The following is a 22,037-nucleotide window of genomic DNA, read 5'->3' as shown; positions in this document are numbered from 1 at the left end:
GAGTATTTGTTTGGGTCACCTCCCCACAGCCTCTCACACATCCCCAGGATCCTCACCAGTGTGGCAGTATGAAAAAGCAAAGAAAGGCCTTGGCTCTGTGTAATCCCTGCTCAGCAATAAAAAATAAAAACAACCCTCTCTGTATTATCAACTCTGTGCTCAGAAAAAATCCAAAACATTTCCTGACAGCAGCCACTGTGAAGAGAATTAACTCTACACCAGCCAAAAAAACAGCATACTCTTGAAATTTAAGAGAAAATAGAAGAACAAGAGAAACTCCATAACTATGCTAATTATGTTGATTCAAGCACTTTTTCAAATATGATTTTTACTTGTGCTATTCAGGTACCTGAATAATTCCCCTTCAGGGCAATTATTTTGCTTGATTGCCTACAGAAGGAGATCTGTTTCATGCTACAGAACAGCAGTGTATATCCTAAAAGCCTATTTTGTGATATGAAAGCTAGGAGTTGCACATCAGGCTAACATTCTCCTGCCCTGATGTCCCAAGAGAATCTGAGAGCACAGCAGTCTGTACAAGCTGACAGTAATCTCACTGGCAACAAAAGAGCAAGAGCAAAGCAAAGGAAGTGTTAATCCAAGGTCTCTGCATTTTCCTTCATCACGAAACAGGGTAGAGCCCAAAGCTTTATCCAAATTGTGGCTTCACAGTGAATTTCCATTGGTTAGCATCTTCTGGGCGTAAGTGACCATGTTCCAGTCTCAAAATGCATTCATGCATCAGGCAGACTGTATCTACTCATTACCCTGTGCCACATTTCCCATTTGGCAACTGTATACATACATCTTTCTGTCCTTATCTGTGGTCTCTGCTCATAAAATGCATGGTGAAGGACATCTGAAATTAACAATGTGTGACTAGTGAGCTGCAGATAATCATGCTGTCTGGGGAAAATAAATTATAAGAAATAATACAGATTATTTCAGCCAAATATGGTTCTTAATTATATTTATAATTTGACCATTTCATGCACATACAAAATACATCAAACTCATAATGATAAGAAGCAGACAATGGCCCCCAAATATACAAAGAAGCATTTTAAATAATGTTGTGCTAAATGCACATTTGTGCATATCCTTCCAAAATACACTGTCACACTTTCTCTTCTTCCATAGATGTCAGAGCACTCTTTGAACAAGACCTTGTAGTTCTGAATTCTCACAGGCATTGAAATCATGAAAGGAGCAAGGTGTAAGCTAAAAATTTAAGTTTTTAAAGGCAAATAAAAAGGTAATGCAATCCTCCACATGTAAACACTAAAGGGATGGGTAGCTAAAAGTATACACTCTAATATTAAATCAAGAATCCTGATTTCCATATAAGACGATTTCCACCTGAAATCTCAGTGAATGAGACACAGTTATATCTGTGCCATGAGGCTGAGATGCTATAATTTCCTTGCACGTATCTAGTGCTAAATGTTCAATGATACATTTAGCACTAGATACTTGCAAATTAATAAAAAAATAAAAAATAACTCCCATTGATGTTTAAAATAATTTACCCATAATTCACCAGAAAATTATTTTAGTAGTGTTTTAGAAGTTTTCCACCAATGGTGTCAGTGAGGTTTATACAGAGCATTAAGTTCAGATCAGGGATGTTTGTTCTGTGTGTGTTCTCTGCCACAACCCTCAGTGCTGGTGCTTTCCATACAGCTGTAAACAAACAGGAGATCCTACATGCAACTAAGTTCCATTTAGCTGTCCCAGAAACATGAGTTCATCCAGTCTCCTGTCTCAGACCAAATCTAGCAAGTGCATGAATGAACTCTGCAAGGATCAGCAGAGTGTCCGGTCCCATTTCTTAGAGAGATATTGTAGCTAAACTAAGTGCAAACCCCCAGATACCCTGATACCGCTAACAGGCTGATGAAGATTTATCTGCTGCTATACCCACACCAGGTGAAACCCTGTTTTCCTCACACTGGCTGCTGACAGTGTGCCATGTGCTCCTTCCAAGCACGGGGTCAGTCTCTGCTCCCAGAGGAGCACAGCAAAGCTCACTGGCCCTGTCAGCAGCTGTGAGCTCCTCTCACAAAAAGCCTGTTTGGAAAACACTGGGTTAGCACTGATTGCTGCCTTCGGTAACACAGCAAACCACAAACCTCTATTACACAGGCTGCTAATTCCCACTCTTCCAGGCCTAGAAGTTGAAGCTTAACATGAAACTCTTTGTAGGTGATGAATCCTTTGTATATTTTCTTCATGGCATAAAAATTTGGATCAGCTTAGCTATTTCCCTACTAGCATCATGTTCTTGTTTTAGGAGTAAACTCATTTTTGACTCATTTGTGTTTACATTTAGCTTGTATTTATGCTTGTGTTTAATTTCCCTGTCTTATTTTAAATTTTTCATTAAAAAAAAAAAGTTCCCTATCCAATTCATGTTGTAATATTAAATTTCTCAGGTATTGAAATGCTAGGTTTTCTGCATTTTCTGGTTCTGGTTTCTTAAAGCAAGCTTTTCTTATATACCTACAAATATATATATTTTCTTATATAAGTACACATATATATTTTTTTTTTTTTTAAATCAGTCTTGAAGGACCTAGAATGTAAATGACTTAGTTATTTTGATCCCCTTTCCTGATATCACTCATAAGTGGCGCAAAGGAGCCCTTTCAAACAGAGACCACACATCAGAAAAAGGTTTATGTGGACCAGATCCTGAAACTATAGAAACACAGATGCATAATGCTGTTTTGTTTTGTTGGTTTTTGTTGTTTTTTTTTCAATCTGTATTCTAACTTTTTATGACTGCATTTTATCCCAAAAGCGCACTAACAACATAAAGCATCACTTATTTAAAATGCTGCCTTCCCAGTATAAATTACTTCAAACACTGCCTTCTAAATCTGTGGCTTTAGCACATGGAGACTATAAGTGTCTGCTAAAAGCAAACCAGCTGGGGATCTTGGTAATACTTCTTCGCTTATACATCTTTCTTTAAAAAAGTAATTTAAATATCGTGTTTCGCTTTATTTAGCCACAAGAGGGCGATCCCTTAATTCGTGTCCACTAAAGAAATGTACAGACACAAGATAGACTCGTTTTCTATCTAAACCATTATTTCAGCTTTTTATGTAGATAAATTGATTAATTTCATTCTGTCTGTCTTCTCAGCATGCATGTGGCTTACATGAAATTACTAGGCAATATTATTTAGCTGTGGGTGCACACTGCGCTTCAGAAATGGCTGATACTGAAAAAAAAAGGTGGGAAGTAAATAGGATTTCCCTTCATTATCTTTAGAAGTAGCAGTACACTGTATTAACACAACTCATTCTCAATGATGAACTCAGACAGGTCACAATCAAAAGGAATAAGATCTCAAGACGTGCTGCTTTCAGAAGTATGAGAAATTTGTGAAACAAAGAAAAGATATCTCTTGTACTTTTCATCCACTTGTGAATGTTTAGCTATTTGAATTTGTTAAATATGCCATCATGTGCAACAATATACAGCGCAAGCACAATCCACACAGGAAACTGATTCAAGCACTCAAAACCTGAAGATTGTCACATCCTCCCTAATGCAAAACTCTGATTGCATTTACTTACTTAGAACCAGATAGTTGGGAAGATTTTGTTTAAAATGCTTCTAAACAGTCATCATGAGTGTACAATATAACTTACCATAGCATTTTTGTTTTCAGTCCCAATATTTTACATATATAAACCTGTGAAATTTACTCAAACCAAGACTGATTTCTCCCTCTTAAGTCCAAATAAAATTTTGCTCAGAAACAGAGGATGGATTTTTTTCCATCAAGAGTCAGCTATGTTCCTGGGCAGCCGGTAATGCTCTGGCCTGATCCTTGCCTTCTTCTCCTGAGGGCTGGCATATTTCCACTTGGATGGAGACATTTTCAGCTTTTTTCTCTTCTTGTCTGTACACCACACTTTTTCACAGTATTCTTCCACCCTCTGGAAGTTGCTGTAACCTATCAGTTGAAGAAATTCCTTATACCATGGCTTTGAAGCCTGAGGTATACTGCTCTGCATTGGGCATGGCATTTTGTGAGGGATCTCCTCCTCATAGTCTTTATTGAACATTTCGTCTACACGTTCCTCCTCGACTATTTCCAGGGTGATTTTCCTGACAGTGTGAACAATGCTGTGTTCCACTGTCTGACAAAAATACGTCCCTGCATCCAGTCGATGCAGCTTCAGGAATAAAAGGCCAAGGTCCATTTTTATTATTCTATCATCGGTCTTCACCTGAAAAAAAGCCCATAAAATGCAGTTATAGAACACAGGCCTTTGGTATTACATTAAACCAATTAAATTATTTTTGAACTATATTTTAATTACTGTAATATTCAATTTTGAGAGGAAGATTAGAGATCTACAAATTTTTAATTCAGAGTGTTTTTGTAATATTAAATAAAAAATATTTACTTGAAGTAAAGAAGAGATTGAGTTGTAAATGGAGAACAATCTAAAGAACCTGGGAAGCATGGAAGAACATATAGTGAAGCAGACAGATCCATGTTTTAATTGCAAAGGGAAATAAGTTAGAAACATTCAAATAATCTACAGGATGGAAGAAAAAAAGGGCATTTGCCAGCTGACCTTTGATAAGGATCCCTATGAATTCTCCTACAGACTGGTATGTTTTTGAGGAGACATTCATAAAAGTATTTTCATATCTAACTGCAGGACCATTGTGATCTTAAAGCTTCAGTTCTGAGTCTGCTGTTTGAGTTCCTCCTACAACTCCTGAGGGCTACAGTAATGTTCCTGAGACATTCACAGATGTTGGCAAGCAGGGAGCACTGAGCTGTCTAATCAAGCAGCAGGAGTGGCCAGGAAATGGTATCCCCAGTAAGGTGATGAATTTAAGCAGAGGTACTGAGTGATGAAGGGATCAAAAGCATCCCTAAAGTGAATGAATTCAGGACCTGGCAGTACTGAGGGAGGAGGAACTGGATGAGAGCTGGCCATGTCCACTTGTAGAAAACCACCTGTATCCTGTGCTGTGTAACAAGAAGTGCGGCCAACAGGTCAAGGGAGGTGATTCTCTCCCTCCACTCTGCTCTGGTTAGCCCCCACCTGGAGGGCTGCATCCAGCTCTGGGGATCCTCAGAACAAGGCAGACATGGACCTGTTAGAGTGGGACTGGAGGAGGGTCACAAAAATGAAGAGAGGAATGGGGCACTTCGCCTACGAAGAAAGAGAGAGCTGGGGTTGCTCAGCCTAGAGGAGAGGAGGTTCTAGAGCTTATTTTGACCTTTCAGTACTTAAAAGGGGCTTATAAGAAAGATGGGTATGTTTTTACCAGGCCCTATAGTGACATATCTACACTGCAGTGATAGCTACATTGATGTGTATCAGAGAGGTATTGAGGAATAAACATGATAGCACTTATGAAGCACTTTCATATGGTAAAATACACATAAAAGTGGCAGAAAATCCACCAATTCTCATTTGTAAAAAATTTTGTAATAAATGGGTGAGGCAGCAACAATGAATAGAAGTTAAATTAGACTAACACTGGAAATAATACATACACATTTCTTCCCTGCAAAAACATACCAAGAAAAATTATGGATTTTCTTTTGTTTTCAGATCTTAGCTTCACTACATGTCTAACATCTGCATTCAAGATGTTGAATGCAGTGAAATTCTCAGGTCTATTAATTCAAGAGACCAGGTGAACATAGTGATTTTCCCTGACACCCGTATACATTCCAGCAACTGGTGGCAGAAATGCAGTGAAGATGTAATGTTCCTAACAATGGGCTCTTTTATTGAAAAAAGTTAGTCTATAGGAATATTTACCTCTTCCTTCTTAGTTTCATGTGCTCGCTGGACAAACCAGATGACTTTTGCTTGTAAGGTCCGAGGGGTGCACTCCAGAAGAGTGCTGTTGTACTCTATTCCATAAACAAGTCGCTCCTCAGTCTTCTCCAGAACTTCACCTGAAAGGAAAATAAATGTTTAAAAAAAGTCTTGCTGCAAGTACTTGCTACACTCCATGTTCAGGGTATTTTTACTTTTAGGAGTGAAGCTTAATTCAGATCCAACCAGACAGTGACTGGAAAGTAATGTCTAAGGAAGATCTGACCTGCTAAATTAATTTCCCCATTATCCCAGGCTTTCACAGCATCTGACCAAATTGTGCCGTGACTCACCCAAGATTACAGAGAAACAGATCTCAGCCTTTCACACTGCTAATTGCTTGTGCCTGGTTCTTATGAATAGTTAATTTCATTTTCACTCAGTGAAACAGGAGGATTCGAAACATGTTTAAATATGATTTTAAAAATTCAATTTTTTTAGGGATAATTACAGCACATAACTGTTTGCAGAATGACACTATAAATACTCTAACCAATGTTATACATATTCAAGCTATACATCTATTAACTGAATGTACAGTTTGGGCCCAATGGTGCTACTAAAAACAAAATGAATGAATTAAATCAATATTTACTTCTGGTTTTCAATCCAACAAAACATCTGGAGGAGGATAAACTAGTTACACTGGACAAAATCAACTGCTTCATTAATGAAATAATTTTGTTCCATAACAGTGAGAAAGATTCTTGAGCCCAAATAGCTTTATATCCTAAAACAATACACTGTTTTATATAGTTGTGATTTCTCTGTTGTATTTCAAACTTGTGGAAGAATTAGCACTTAATATTGGAATATACTTTTCCAAAATGTACAATATCCTCCAATGGATTTCAATTCTTCAATTTTAATAAAGTTTTCTCTAATAAAAATACATATATGTAAATATTTAAAACAGTGTTTCTCTGGATATCATTCTAGAATAAACTTTTATGCTTTATTTTTTTCTTCTATAAATGTGTTGCATATTATTCTGCAAAATACAGAGCATTTCCATGCAATTGTTTTCTTTCTGTTTTTCTATTCCTAATACCCATGTTTGAAATCCTCACTTTCCAAGGTGTGGATAACAGTATTATATCTTATATTTTTTAAGAGAAAACTTGATCATAAATGTCACTGCTCATGCCTATTCTTAAATTCTAAGACTATTTTATACATATTTCAGCAACTCCATTGTTTCTTATCCCTGCCTCATCTTTCTGCTTTTTCTTTTTTTTTTTTTTTTCTTTTGTTTTTTTTTTTTTTTTCTTTCTCTGTTGGGAGCCATTGGGATGCATCCTCTCATCTCTAGTCTCAATGTCAGTGCTGCAACACCTCATGAACATTTTGGGATGCACCTGACCTGCCATGAGACAGCCACCCTTAGACCTGGATGACAGGGGCTCAGCCCCATGGCTCTTACAACATGACAAGAACATGCCAGAGAAAACCAGCAGGTGAGATCACGGTCTGGCTCGTGCTCTTGGCAAGCTCTGTGCTGGCTGTTCCAGCCCTTTACAAGCATCTGTAAGTGAATGCTTGTATGCGTGAATATATTACCAATGAACTGTTGGCCAAAGCACTGCTGCGCTGCATTCCCATGCCGAACGTCTTGTCTGCGGAAACGTCTGGAGGGGAAAAAGTGGGAATATTTGAAAGAACATTTTTTGCTTACATGTGGTTAGGCTTATGCTAAACTAGCCTTCATTAAAAACTTAAGGAGTTAAACATTGATTGCTAACAATTTACCATTGTTGTGAGAAGTGCTCACCTATAAATCAGTATTTTCTCTCTACTCAGCCTACTGGGAATTATATGTCTGGAAAAAAGAAACATGCTTCTCTGGAGAAGAGGTACAATTATGTGGCCATTTTATATATAACTATACTAATGTTATAAATACAAAAAAAAGATCCTTTGAGCTGACTAGGTAACATTCAGTCATAGGAACCTTTAGCCTGTCTTTGGGCTCTCTCTCTCTCCAAAAAGGAAGGAAATTTTTGGTTTTTGATTCAGCACAGTTTCCCATGTATGTGAATGGTACTTCTTTTATCCTTTACTCTCATGTTTTTTTTCTTTTTTTTTCTTCACTTGAGAATCTCAATGTGTGAAAGAAATACTTTATTTTATTTCACCTTTGTACCAGACAGTTACTGAGCTCATTTTTCTCAACCGGGAAATATACACATTCATGAATGCCCATACCTAGAAAGTGAACTGGTGGAAGAAGAACTGGGGTCAGAACATGTAAGCCCTGTTTTTGACCTGGAAAAAAAACAAGCCATTTTGAAAGTAAAATCATTCTGACTTTTGAGGTTTGAGGTTTTTTATTTCATTTACAGAGAAAAAAAAAGTTAAAACCATTATTATATGGTGCCTTCTCAGAAGAATTGTGCCTTCGTATAGCATTTATTTTCTTTGAGTGTCTTGATAAATAAAATTAAGATTGTTTACTTGGGAAATAAAAGAATCTATTGGAATTCTGTATCTTGTTACATTACTATATCCAACAACCTCAATCGTAGTTTTTTCTAAGGATACTGTTTCTATATTTGCATAAAGAGTAATTCTATACAGCATTGCCAATGCTATACATAACAGATTAACAGAAGAAATATGCAGTGCAGCAAATCTTACACAGTAGGTATGTGTACAATATAAATTATGTTAGAAACAAAGCCAAAGAATTCTGTTATTCTTTGGATTTTCTAGTGAAATAAGGTTATTCTACAGTTCTATGTGCACCCAAAAGATAAAATTTTAATTTTTCACAAATTGAATTTACTGAAACTATTTAGATTTACACCATCTAAAAGTCTTGTCCATGGATGTTACTCATTTCATTTTCAATCTGGCTGTAGACAGTGATTATTTTCTGAGTTCTGTCACTCGTATGAACTCCTGATCCAGAGTTCTTGGTGGACCAAGATTAACCTCCATTGATATTCAGCAAAAAGCCAGTGTTTTTCCATTGTTGTTTCAGGGGAATCTGGAAATTCAGTGAAGACTGCATCGTGCTTTCAGGGAGAAATGTTATCAACACTTGCATCTTATTAAAGAAAAACAGAGGTAGCAACTGGGCCTTCTTCTGCCCTGGGTGTTGTCATTGCCATGTGTAGTGTCAGTGCTGATAAATGTTGTCACCAGGTTTGCAAGTCTGTGTGTATAGATTACTCAGAAGAGACATTCTCCTGCACAAATATACATAAACACTATAGGATATGCATTAGCATTTAAAAAAAAAAACAAACAAGAAAATCCTGCTGCTGTCAGGTCCAACAGCTCTATCTAGCAGGAATTGGTAGCAAATATGTTCTGCTTACTCATCAGTTCTTTAAGGTCACTGTAAAGCTAAAAAAATCCTAGTTCTGTAAGACAGGATTATTTCTCCAGTTGTCAGAACCATTAAAGAAAAAGAAATGTTTGTTTGATGGAATTTACTATTGCAACTGTGAAGGCTGGGGAAGATACAGCACCTTCACTTACTATTTTCGGTGCCTTCACTTACTATTTTCTGAAATAGAAGGAAAAAGTGGAGAGAGGCGCTGAAAGGGAGATGCTGGGAGATAAACTCGTTTCACAAATACTGACATTAGCATGGTATTATATTTTTTTCTTAGAAATTATTTTACTCAGAATAATAGAGTATCAGACAATCCCTGAGATAAATTACTGTAAGGAAAAATTTTCAGTGATTAAAAAATGTACTGAATTTCAGGAAGTATCTTTTGCAATCTGTAATTTCATTGATTTAGATTTCAGCCCTTAACTCTATGCTTTCAAGAACCTAGTAAAAATGATCTGCAAGAAAGCAATACAGTCATCATCATCATCATCATCATTACCATCACCATAATTTTAATTTTTCTTTATTATTTCCCAGGAATGTATGAGGCAAAATCAAAAGTGTTGTGAAGAAAAGGCACTACTCAAGTTTGCATAAGTAAATCAGGAGACTGCGTTCCTGCTGGTGGAGTGGTGATGGAGAAAGAAGACGGAGATGAAGAGGAGGCAGAAGAGAGACTGTCAGCTTCTAAAAATTAGTTATAGAATCACACAATGCATACTCAAGTTCAAAGACATTTTTAAATTACTTCAGACCTTTTCAGCCTGGATGGTGAGCTGGTACATCAAAGAATCTCACTTGTGAATTTGGTGTTTGTTTAGATAAAAATTGAAACTGCCTAAATACAGATTGCAGAGCTAATAGTGAACTAAAGCATTTAAGTCCTGGACCTCGGCTTTCTCAAGTGTGCTTCACAAAATTTGAATGCAATAAAAATTCCTTCTGCCATCTGTGGTATTTGCAGTATTCAGGAGCCATACACCTGTAATTACCATGGAATTGTTCTTTGCTGTGCTGTGCTGCCAACATCAAGATATGGACTCAGTTTTTATTTTTCCTTAATTAAATCCCATATTTACTTAGTTATCCAGGATATACATGTACAAGGAGTTATAGACTTTCACAACTTAAATAATCAATACCAGATGCCAAGCATAAGGGTTTTATATTTATGCTTCACTTCTCTCTAAATCTGTTACATGACTTAGTTCACAGATTTCTATTTAATGTTACTCTAAACACTTGCTGTACCTTGGAGGCATGAGGATCTAAAGCAGACAGTATTTGGATCAAAGTGGGGAGGACACATTGTACATCCCTGCCCAAATTCAATTCCTCACCAGTAGGACTGGAATTAAAAGGAGAGCTTTGAGCAGAGCCCATACCCACTGCCAGCACTGCTCTTACAGATAAAAAGTCTACATAAATGTACAGATTGAAGGACATATTTGAGCAGAGACTGGTGGTACTAAGGTCAGCTCAAGTGTCTTATAATGTAAGGCACAACTCCATGACTCCAATAAAGGGACAGGTATCAGGAACAGGAGAAAAAGGGACTTTCCAATGCCCCTTGCACTCACATTACTTGTATTACCATGTACAGCTTCAGCAGAAATCTGGAGCCTTGAGACAAGGCCGTACTAAGACATGAATGTTCTGGGATGTGGCATTAACTAAATTAAAAGCCATAGCAGGGTTATCAACTAATCAGTGCTACTTGGTATCAAAGAACTCCACGCTGTCTGCCAGGACCTGCTTTGTCCTCCAGTACTCTTCACATGGCAGCCTAAAACAGCTTCCATACACATGTCCCTAGTACCTCTCCTCTCCCTGCCTCTCCATGTACCACACAGTTAGTGTAAGGCCTGAAATTTAAAATGCTCTGAGCTTCAGCTGTGACCTAAAGTGAACAAAGCAAATGCCATTCATGCCTCTCAACACTATTAGTTTTGCCGGCTGTTCCCTAAACTCTGATATGGAAAACAAGTTTTTGAAGAACATTCAATTGAGTGCAAATCCCTTCTCCACTGCTACAGTGCTTATCTTAAGAGAAGGAGGGAGATAGCAGCAGTATTTTCTTCTTTTAGAGGCTGACCTGCTGAATGTTGGGGAAGTAAGGCTCAGGAAAGTGCCTGGGTGCTGCCCATATCACTCCACCCTGGATAAATGTGTTTTCAGAGAACTTAAAGCCTGCTGGTCTGGAAATTGTCTTAGGTGAGAAACATGTACAACAAAGTCCAGGCCTCAGTGAGTTTCTCTCATCCTTTCTTAGACAACAAGTAGCCTGCACAACATAAATGGTGATACTGCTAGCAACCTAAAATGCTGCTGGGAAATTTTTAACCCCCCTTCCCTCCCAAATGACTTTTACATCATCAGAGGAGTAACCCATATGCTTTATCATTACGATAATCCAATTTCTACTTATACTGTAGGACATTATTCTCCCTGGCCTACTGTATAGCTGCTCATCTTTCTTAATCTGGGGCCTGAAAATTTTAACCAGACTCATTTCACCCTGACCAGTCAACCAGAGCCCAGTTTCCTTCCCTATATTCACAAAAGACACAAGAAAACTGTGCAGTCCTGCTTGTAAAAGCCATATAGGTTTCCTGCTTGGGTTAACCTTAGTGCAGTAAATCCAAAATATTCTCAGTTATGCTGAGTCACACACTGTGTTTCTCATTTGTACTTTTAAATGTGCCTTACCCAAAAAGTGATGTTGCCAAAGGTAACATGACTGGATTAATTATCTTTTTAAAAAAAGTATGTAAATGTCTGTTATGCCTGAAAATAGTCAGCATGCATTTGAGTGCATCCTGGTTCATGGAAAGATAAAATATACCAAATGAAAAATGACTAAATAAAAAGCCTCATATTCCTGATTTTTCTTAAGAAACAATAAAGATTTGGGATACAGTGACTTGGTTTGCACTTAACCATGTCCAGAAGTTTTAAAAAGTCTCTCTGGAATTTCTTTAATTCATTCTTATAGTCCATGTAGGTCTAATATAAATAAGCATATACTTTTAAAACCAGTAATTGCTAAAAAGCCACAGAAATTATTTGAATTATGCAATACCAAAATTTTGCTGATTCAGGTAAGAAATTGCTCTAAGTGACAAAGATGACTAATTTTTGTGAAAAGGTCTGGATTAAAACATGCGTATTCTAGACACTTGATCTGTGCAGCTGAATTGCAGAACCTGGGTTTGAGAGGGAAGGGAGGACAACAGGTCCCAAAGAAATCATTGAATGAAAGAGTGAAGGTCGAGAACCATTAATAAGTGAAGGGTGATACAGAGAGAGTCTCCATAAGAAAGAATCAAAGCACCCAAATCAGGTCTGTGCTTTGAACTTGCCTCTAGAGTAATTTGCTTTTCAATCCACCGCAGAAAACCTAAACCAAACCTTAGCTTTTGCAGAAAATCTGTTCTGGTGGATTTTGGTTGGTGAAGGTATATGACTAATAACATGTATCTTTGATATTTTTTTTTAGAAATTCTGTTGTATATGTATGGAGGGGCTTGACAGCTGGCCTGCAAGCAAAGCTGAGTTAATAGAAGAAATTACAATTGATGATTTTCAAGTATATGCATAGCAAGGAAGAAGACAAGGCCATCAGCATGGAAACAAATTAGAAAAGATACATGAACATTTTAGTAAGCTAGGCTACATGCATAAGTAGATGTGTATGCGTGCCTTATTAAATTTCTGTAAAACTTTTGCCAATTATATTGATGTTAATTGTATTGCATCAATGAATATAATAAGTTATTGTGATGTAGTTAATGACTTAAGATCATGCTTTATTAAGAGTATATAAGCTAAAGAACACGCAAAATAAAAACTTTTTCTTCTTGAACCCTAATCACGTGTGTGTATGTCACTTGCGACCTAACGGTGACATTTGGTGCTACCTATGCTAGGGTCACTCATATTGCAAAGCCACAAAAAAATGTTGAGGAAATTAGGGTTTACAGTGTGATGCAAATAATTAGGAAGTGACTTAGCTCTGGTCATAAAAATATTCCTTCTACTGTGATTTATGCCATCTTGTGAGTTTAGTTTCTTGCAATCCCCTAAGGTTATGCTGAGAAATAAGATGATGCTGTCTCATGGGCTATGTCTGAGGGGGAGATACGAAGTACTCTATGTTGCAGTAGAAACTGCTGATGTAGATATTTGTAAAAAGAGTATCAGAAGAAGCAGGAGCTCTCACCTCTTTGCCTGAACTGCTGAGGGGTAGTAGCGGGAGCAGGAGATCCCATCCCAGGCGCAGTAGGGATCCCGAGCCAGGCAGCAGTCGGCGCAAGCTGTGCCGTACATGTCGCACTGGTGGAACTTCACTTGGGCTATGACTGCCTCAGATCCCACGTAGAGCTGTTGCTGCAAAATATACACCACAAAAAATGCATAATTTTCCTGAAATGTCCACTAAAACTTCTCTTCCCAATGCAGTTATTGAAATTGTTAAATTAACCGTTGCTTGTTGTGCCTCCAGCCTGTGACCTGAGGGAGGCAGAGTTACTCTGCAGGAAAATATCTGATTACAGATTAAACTCCTACTGAGGACAGAGAAAGAGAAAGAAGGCAAAATGAACAAGTTTATTTTGGAATTTTCTTGCTTCTGAAGTTTCAGCTTTGTGTTTGAATAGGCAAGGGTTTACATTTCTTTTTCTTCATCAAGATACTTTCTAATGCCTCCCTCTTTACACTTGTCTGTTACCTAACTGATCTGCAAAAAAAACCCCAACTTGACAGGAAAGACTTTAAACAAAGAAGCTCAAATATGCAAGAGTTATAAGCAAGCTCAGTTTTAAAATGGGAGTTTTCAAGTAAATTTAACTCTTGATGTGGCTACTTAGAATACAGTCTCATATTTACATGCACAGTTGTGCTATGATTTGTATAACACCTCAGTGCTCAGGAGATAGATGACACATAGATAGACATTTAATTATTTTCCTGTTGCTGTGCAGTCTTTCCTTACAAATTACCTGGTCACTATCTACTTCTTTAGTATTTTTTGCAGGGTTTGGGTGGGGTTTTTTCAGTATTAGCATTCATTGTTTGAATCTTTTGAGCTCACATAGATATCCTTTTCAAATCAAATAACAGATAATCAATTTAATTCTTCAGATGATAGCACAATAATTTCAGAAGAGAATAGCTTGTATTGAAAAGATTTTGAGAAAAAGTCTTGTTGCTGACAAATGTAAATTTTCTGAACACAGAAAATATGCATTGTGCACTGCAGTAGAAACCGCTTATGCACAGATCACTTCCAAAATTTTACCAGTCAGAAAAAGGATTCCTAAGTTCTGCCCATCCTAGTGGCCAAATTTAGTCCATAATTTCTACTCTTTGATCTAGCGTTCAAAATCTGGTATTTTGAAGTTACTTAAAGCTGGAAAATATTGACACCTTATTTAGTCTAGCACAAAATATAATTTTTAATCTGAATGGTCTGTTCTTGTTCCTTATTATATTTCTTATATCTCTTTAGATCATAGAAATTTAACTTTCAGAGATGCCAGGGGAATAAACTAGGAGAGGCTGGTAACAACAATGCTCAAATACTTTTTCTGGTGAGATAAACCTGATGATAGTAGCAGGAACTCAATCTGCCAACTGGAATGAAGAGAAAACCTAGGACACTTGTTTGAGGGGAATTCTTTGTCTGCAAGTGCTGCAGTGTGATTGTCCCAGAAGACGTGAACAACACTTTCAATGAGACGTATGAGATGAGATTTTCTCTTTTATCTTTTAGCAGGGATAAAGACTTCTTTAAGTCTTGGTAAAGCACAGGAGGGAAAAGAAGCATCTGATATCTAGCCAACTGAACATCAAAGAACATTCTTTCCCAGTCTCTGCAGATAACAAGCTCAGCCCTGAAATGTGATATTTTACTGTACCATGACTTGGTGAAGACTGGTCAGTGTTATAAGGATATGGAGACATAGGTAGCAAAGAGATCTCCACAGGCTCAGTAACTCCAAGGTCAAAAAGAGCAGCAAAAATACCTGAGGTACAACTTTTTTTTCATGTATGCTCAACTATGTTGTATTCCTGCTGACTTTAAAGACAAAATTACTTGGTGCCAACTCTGACCCTAACACATATTCCAACATTTAATTGTCATCAGTGTCAGAAAACTGTATCCTATTTCAAGAATAAGTTTATCTACATTCAACAAGCAGATCTTAGTTTTTAATCTGATATTGTTTTGCCACCAATGTTTGAGAATCCTCATATACACAGTAGGAAGTCACTTCACACAGCAAAATATATATATATATGACTCTCCTCTTATCTTTCTGTCTTCTTTTTGATATCTTGAAAAAGTAAAGCTACTTTTACTTCTCACAAGAAGTTTTTTTCTTCAACTACTGGGTTGTTCTGGTGGCTTTTTTGAAGATCAGTCCAGATTTTCCAGATATGCCTTGAATTAGTAGAGTTAGCACACCTCTTGGGAGATGAATATAAGGGGGGAATTCTACTCCATATTTTATGATATCTCTGTTTTACTCTTCCAACAAAACCCTTTAACCATGACAATTCATTGAGAGTTAAAGGTTAGGCAAACATCTGAAAAGACACCAAGTCTTTCTCCAAATCATCAATTAGGTGCAGTGTTAGATTGTTCATTATCAGATAATCTAGTCTCCAGATTTCACAGTCCATGGAAAAAGATTGAGGAAGGAAATAATTCAAAATACTTTGACCCAAATCCATCTCTGAATTACCATCACAGGATTTTGACTTTCTGCATTACATACAGGAAGAATGCAAGTTGATTAGACACCAAGACTCAAATAACCCTTTGGGGCACAGTCACACCTCTTAATAATGCAGATTTCATTCTTTTTTACTTGTGTTTCACTGTGTTTATGTGCACCTACATCGCACCGGATGTCTAACATCACTGTGGACATGTTTAATGTTAAGTTATAACTATCCTTGGATGTTTATAATGGCTCCATGCTGAGATGATATGATGACATGATATAATATGGAAGAGAATCTGCCCACAACTATAATAAATTGGGTGTTTACGTCAGCAGAAATTTTCAGAAACTCAAGAAGAACTCAGATCCAAACAGCCCTACAGGGCAATTGAATATGTGGGAGAGCCAGCACGGCTCTTTTTGCTGATATCCCCATGGGGCTGAAGTCTGTCTGCATTTATCAACAAAGAACTTTTTTGTGAATTGCCATATCCACCAATCTAATTCCTACTGTGATTAGTACAATGGTAACTCATGAAACAGATTGTTTTTTATTTGCATTGATATGTGTGATGGGGTATGAACCTCTAAGCGATGGGAACACAGAGGACTACTTAGAGCTCAGCAGGAAGGAGCTTGCCAGATTCAGTGAACAAAAATAGTGACATAGAAAAAAGGGGGGTTTGTGATGGGAATATGACCTTTTTGTTCACTGAAAACAGGAGAAAACATAAGGTTGTGATGGGAATGTGACCTTGTTGTTCACTAAAAGCAGGAGGAAATATAATGTAAATAAGTAACCGCCAACTGCCATGCGATAATGTATGAGACAAAACATTGCTGAGCTAATCAGGATACAAGTTATTCCCAGCTCAGGTTCCCAGAGGGGGGGGGGGCGCCGAGGAAAAGTACCAGAAGCCCTATTCAACGACCACCAGGAGGCAGAAGGAGACCCTCTAACAACGTGGTGGACATGCGCGGAGAAGCACCGGAAAGGCGACGGGGCCGGGAGCGCGGGAGAGTACAAAAAGGAGAACGGAACTGTTTTCGGCGCGGTAGTTGGCGGAGCAAGGACTCCCCCACCGCCCAGCGCTGCGAGTTTGCTTTCTCTTTTCTGTATTATTAAATTGGCTATATAATTGACCCGACTGGCCCATTGTGCTCATTTATAACAATATGTATGGTATTGTGAACTAAGGACATTTACCATTGGAATTGAAAAACATAAATACATTATAAAGGAACAGAGCACATAACCATATAAGCATATAAGTTTATATTACAGAACACTTACATGTATCCAACCAGATCTCATTATAGACGATGTACATGTATCTGTCCATGCAGCTAGCTCTATGCAATTTACAGATTCATTATGTTTGAGTCACAGTCATCATATTTCGAACTTGCAAAATACTTACCCTTTTTGAAGAGATTTCCATAGAAATAATAGGAACTGGCATCTAAAAAATTAGGAAATATTTGTTTGCTTAGAAAAAATAATATCTTTTTGCTATGAAAATAAATCAGGTAAAATAATATTGGTATTTACTTATGCCATTCAGCTTTGCTAAATACTTTGACTTTTTTTGAGAAAGATGTGAGGAAATTGTGACTTTCAGAAATATTGCTTTAAAACAGTTTATTTGGAAACAAGCAGCCAACACTTAATTCAGGATTATCAGAGCTACAGGAACACTAAAATTTCCCTGTCAAACATGACATTAACTCTTGTCACCACTGAATGTCTTTTGTCCTGCTTGAGAGTGATAAGTGGAGTGCTCTTTACAACAAAACATTCATTGAAGATAAGATGAAAATAGCAGGAATTCCTTCTTTTACTATTGTCCTCTCTGCCCTCTGCTCAGATTTCTTGGAACAATACATAGCCCCTTATAGTTCTATCGAAAACTAGCTTTATCAAGAAGGGTAAATTCTGTAATTTTCCCTGCAGGCAACAAGTGAATAGTTACACTGCCTAAATTCAGGTACCAGATTTAAATGTCTAACTTTTTATATTAGATTCTCCCTATAGCTTGAAGCAGGCAAATGTAAATATAGCTTTATTTGGCTAACATGACGTGATGAGAATACTCACTAAGAGAATTTCATTATGTTAGCTTTGTCACATGCCAAGAACTGAGCTTTAGTCATAGGTTGTTCCTTAGGAGAATGGAGTTCTGCCTCACTAAGACCCATGTTTGCCCACTGTAGAGACAGATTAGCTGATTCACTTTTTCTGAGTGGACTTTTTCTATCTGGATCTCATTTAAGTCTCCAAGATTGTAGCAGGCACATTTTAATGTGTGCAGTTATACTTTTTTAATTATTTAATTGGATAGGAGGGAAAATTAAACAAAATGCAGTAAGTTTCTAATTAAAAGTTGCACTCCAATGTCCAAGCACATAAATAGAAAGGCACTATTCGTGATTTACTTCAGCATGCTTTGGTACTTGGGACATTAGAAAAACTTCATTTGAAAATGAAAGTTTTCTGTCATCAAATTTCTAGATAATGAGAAAATTTCTTGCACACATATATTATATATTTGACTATCCTCAGATTTTTTTGACATTTTAATTCTGACGAAAATTCAAGACTTTGTATACAACACAGTTCACCTTGAATACTTGCAGCTCTTCAAGAATCACTTCTTCCATTGATTCTGTCTCTTGATTGTAAATTGTTATGACTTTCAGCACAATACCATTATCTGGACACAAATTTAAAAGAAAACAAAACAAAAGTAAAGGTTATGATTGGTTAAAACATTTCTATAACATTTATATATCCTAGGACACCTTCAAATACCTGAAATGACTTCAAATTGATAATGGATTGAAATTTATACATATGAAAAGGTAGTTGCATTGTGCTGTCATTACTGAGGATTCTTACTCTTAGAAAATGAGATATATGACAATTTGTCCCTGGCAAATAAGAGTCAATTTAGACACTTGAAAGATACATAATTAATTGTCTTTTTCAAACATTGGGTCATAATAACGAATTGTGAATAGCAAAAGGATCACAGAGGGCAACCATATTTCAGAAAAAGAAATGGGAGTAGATGGAAGCCTAATGCATTGAGGCAAGCAAGTGTAAAGTAGCTTTAATTATAGGATCTGAGTGTTTACACTAGATAGCAAACTACTAATATCCTTAATTGCTGACAGCAGCTCCATTCCCCCAGGCAAAAGTACAAAAACCTTCAGGGGCTCATTGTGCACAATTCTTACCCTTCTCTAAAGGAAGCACCGAGCTGCTGTTGAGCTGAAGGTGTAGTTGAAGGGAGATGAATCAAAATATAGGATGCACATTCAAAAAGACTAAGGCACATTGGACTTAGATTTATCAACCTCTCTGTCTCTGCAACTCTTGCAGGAGAGTAAAATAGGCAAATAACATCTGGTCTTCCGTGAATTTGGTTTTGTCTTGCTGGCTATTTATAGGAAAGTTTTGCTCTCCTTGATCTGAAAATCTGTCATCAACAATGGCAAATATCACTTTTTTTCTTCTGTTACTTTCAGTCATCTTTCATTTACAGGAGACATATTAAGCAGGGAAGCACTGGGGAAATTGTTCAGCAAAAGATCAAAGGGTGACACAAAAAGAGGAACCATTAAACTGGGGTCATACACCATTTTTCAAAGAGACTATGTAATCAAAGGCAACCATTTTGTAGTAGAACAGCGAAAAGAATTTGTATTCTGAACTGTGATTTTCATAAGGAAGTCCCTCTTCAAATCCTGCTGACAGACATGTGAAAGTTCTGATGTTCAGACTTCGCCTTTGATGAACCTTTCTAAGCTGCACTGCTACCCTAAGGAAACTTGCTCAGCTGTAAGATGCTGTTTACTTATGTTACACAGCAGGTGTTGGACTGGGATTAAATATATATATATGTGTCAACCCTTTCTATATAATATTGCCTAAATAAGTAATGAGTTTTCTGATGGGAGCTTTGTCAGAGTAATGATTGCAGGTTTCATTTCAGAGTTTCTAAAAATCAAATTCTTTTGCTGGAATTTCATGTCACCTGAGATCAGACAGCCTGAGAACATTAGGCAGCTGTTGGGGGCCAATCCAGCACAGCTCTAAAGCACACACTTAATCCACTTTGGATTCAACTTTGCTGAACAAAAGACTTGTGTATAAGAATATTTGATGCAGTCACAATTAAAAATGCAAGGAGAAAATATAAAGGATGTAGGACCCACTGTAAATTCTGCTGTACAGAAATAAGTGACACATGATACAATGTTTTACAGACCATGGTTAAATCCATTTCCAAGACTCTACCAAGACTATATGCTGTTTAAAACCATAGAAAACAGCAGTGATATAAATAGAGCTTTGCTATTCTATTAACATGATTTTTTTGAATGTTCTCAACACTGAAATGTACTTATCAGAGGAATTGCATTAGTAAAAAATAATTCACTGGAACTGCTTTCCTAGACAAAATGGTCAAAATTATTTGTGATACCACTCCTGTTGCTAAATTGATTAAATGTGAATGTAAGAATCCCTGTTTATTTTCCAGACAGATTAGATGTGACTTAAGTCTTGTGTAGTTCCAGCCTTTCCTCTTGTTTTCTTAAGTTTTTCTATTTTTCAAACACCATTAAGGTATTTATTTTTTCTCTGCTTTCTTAGACTTAGTGAAGGTACAAGTTATATTTTGCCTTTATTGTGTTTGTTAGGAAGATGCTTAAAAATTCTTGTTAAAAAAGCTCCCTATGTTTTAGTGAAATGGCACAGAAGAAAGACAAGAAAACTTGGCAGGAAACTTCTAACAGCTTTGGGATTTTTAAAATCGGGCATTTCCTCCTTCTTTCCTTCCTTCAGCTATGTTGAAACACAAATCTGGAAGTTGGAAGGTTTTTTTAATGGTATCAGTTAGACTTCTGGTCTCCAGAACGCGGGAAAAGAAACTGTGGAATAAAGCCAATAACTTGAATGGATATTTTTGGAAATCATATCACCTTTTTTTCTCTTGGGTCTCCAGGTCTCAGCTTGGAGATATGACAGTGTTCTGAAGTTTAAAAAATAAGGCTGGTTGTTCTACAATTTTTTAAAATATTATTTTTTGAAGAGAAAAGAAATTAAAATGGAATCCTATACCTTTTTCTCTTGTTAGTTTTTAAATAGTTCCTTACCATTACTTTCCTATATGTTAGCATCACAGTGAAGCACATGTCTAGAATGACTAACATCCTCTGTAAGGTGAAGGCATGAAAAGAAAAGTTGATAAAAATAAATGCTGTATAGATTTGCTTCATCCTGGGGGAAAAAAAAAAACAAAAAAACAAAAAAAAAAAAACAAAAAAAAAAAAAACAAAAAAAAAACCCACCAAACCCAACAACAACAAACCAAAACAAACAGAAACAGAGAAAGAAACAAACAAAAACTTGCTAAATTGTAAATTGTAAATGTAAAAATTCTTGCTGTCTTTATTTACCTGTGCCAATGAACAAAACATCATACTGCCCATCTTCAGCTTCCACTCTGTCCACTGCTATTTGTTTAAGATTGTACTTTCCATCTGTTTTAACCAGTATTGGTCTCTTATGAACAGGCCTGATGGGCTGATACATCAGTGGATGACTCCTGGCAAAATGGACAGCTTCATCAGGATAGTCTTTAGTGGTGGTGTACAGCCCGCCGTTCACCTTGCTGGCACACTGCAAAAACACAGAACACAGATTATCCTGAAGGTTAGCACAGGAAATTATCAGAAAAAGGTCTTGTTTTCAGGGATAAAGATAAGTCTACAGAAAACCGAGTACTGAAGAGGGAATTAGGACAGTGAACCCTGTACTTTATGCATGTGTGGATTATTAATCATGAGAAGAAAGGAAATGCTGAACGGTGCCTTGGCATTGTCATGTTTAGGAAGCAGGAGTTTGTCTCTCTTTGGCACACTAAGTGTCTCTCTTTGGCACACTAAGACAGAATAAAGGGTAACACCTTTAGATTTTGACAAAAGCCATAGCTTATTTCTTCCCCAAACTCATATTGAAGATGTAATCAAAATGGCCATGGACAGAGTGAGAAGAAAGGGCTTTTCTATCCCAGTAGAGAA

At 36.9% G+C, this 22,037-nt stretch overlaps 1 protein-coding gene across 2 annotated transcripts in view; it reads right to left on the bottom strand.

Annotated features, from left to right (window-relative positions):
• Positions 1-955: 955 nt before the first annotated feature.
• The window catches only part of SEMA3E (semaphorin 3E), a 130,653-nt gene continuing 109,571 nt past the window's right edge, over positions 956-22,037 (bottom strand). For both annotated transcript variants that reach the window (XM_064421863.1, XM_064421864.1), the window contains exons 12-18: positions 21,414-21,636; positions 18,570-18,661; positions 17,369-17,410; positions 13,439-13,605; positions 7,431-7,498; positions 5,811-5,950; positions 956-4,247 (exon numbers count right to left, since the gene is read on the bottom strand). In XM_064421863.1, the coding sequence (XP_064277933.1) occupies positions 3,795-4,247; positions 5,811-5,950; positions 7,431-7,498; positions 13,439-13,605; positions 17,369-17,410; positions 18,570-18,661; positions 21,414-21,636 (1,185 nt within the window). In that variant the 3' untranslated portion in view covers positions 956-3,794. The remainder of the gene's footprint in view (positions 4,248-5,810; positions 5,951-7,430; positions 7,499-13,438; positions 13,606-17,368; positions 17,411-18,569; positions 18,662-21,413; positions 21,637-22,037) is intronic.

The sequence above is a fragment of the Passer domesticus genome, chromosome 5, assembly GCF_036417665.1.
Source record: "Passer domesticus isolate bPasDom1 chromosome 5, bPasDom1.hap1, whole genome shotgun sequence".
Lineage (NCBI taxonomy): Eukaryota > Metazoa > Chordata > Aves > Passeriformes > Passeridae > Passer > Passer domesticus.
This window is presented reverse-complemented; position numbering and strand designations above follow the sequence as displayed.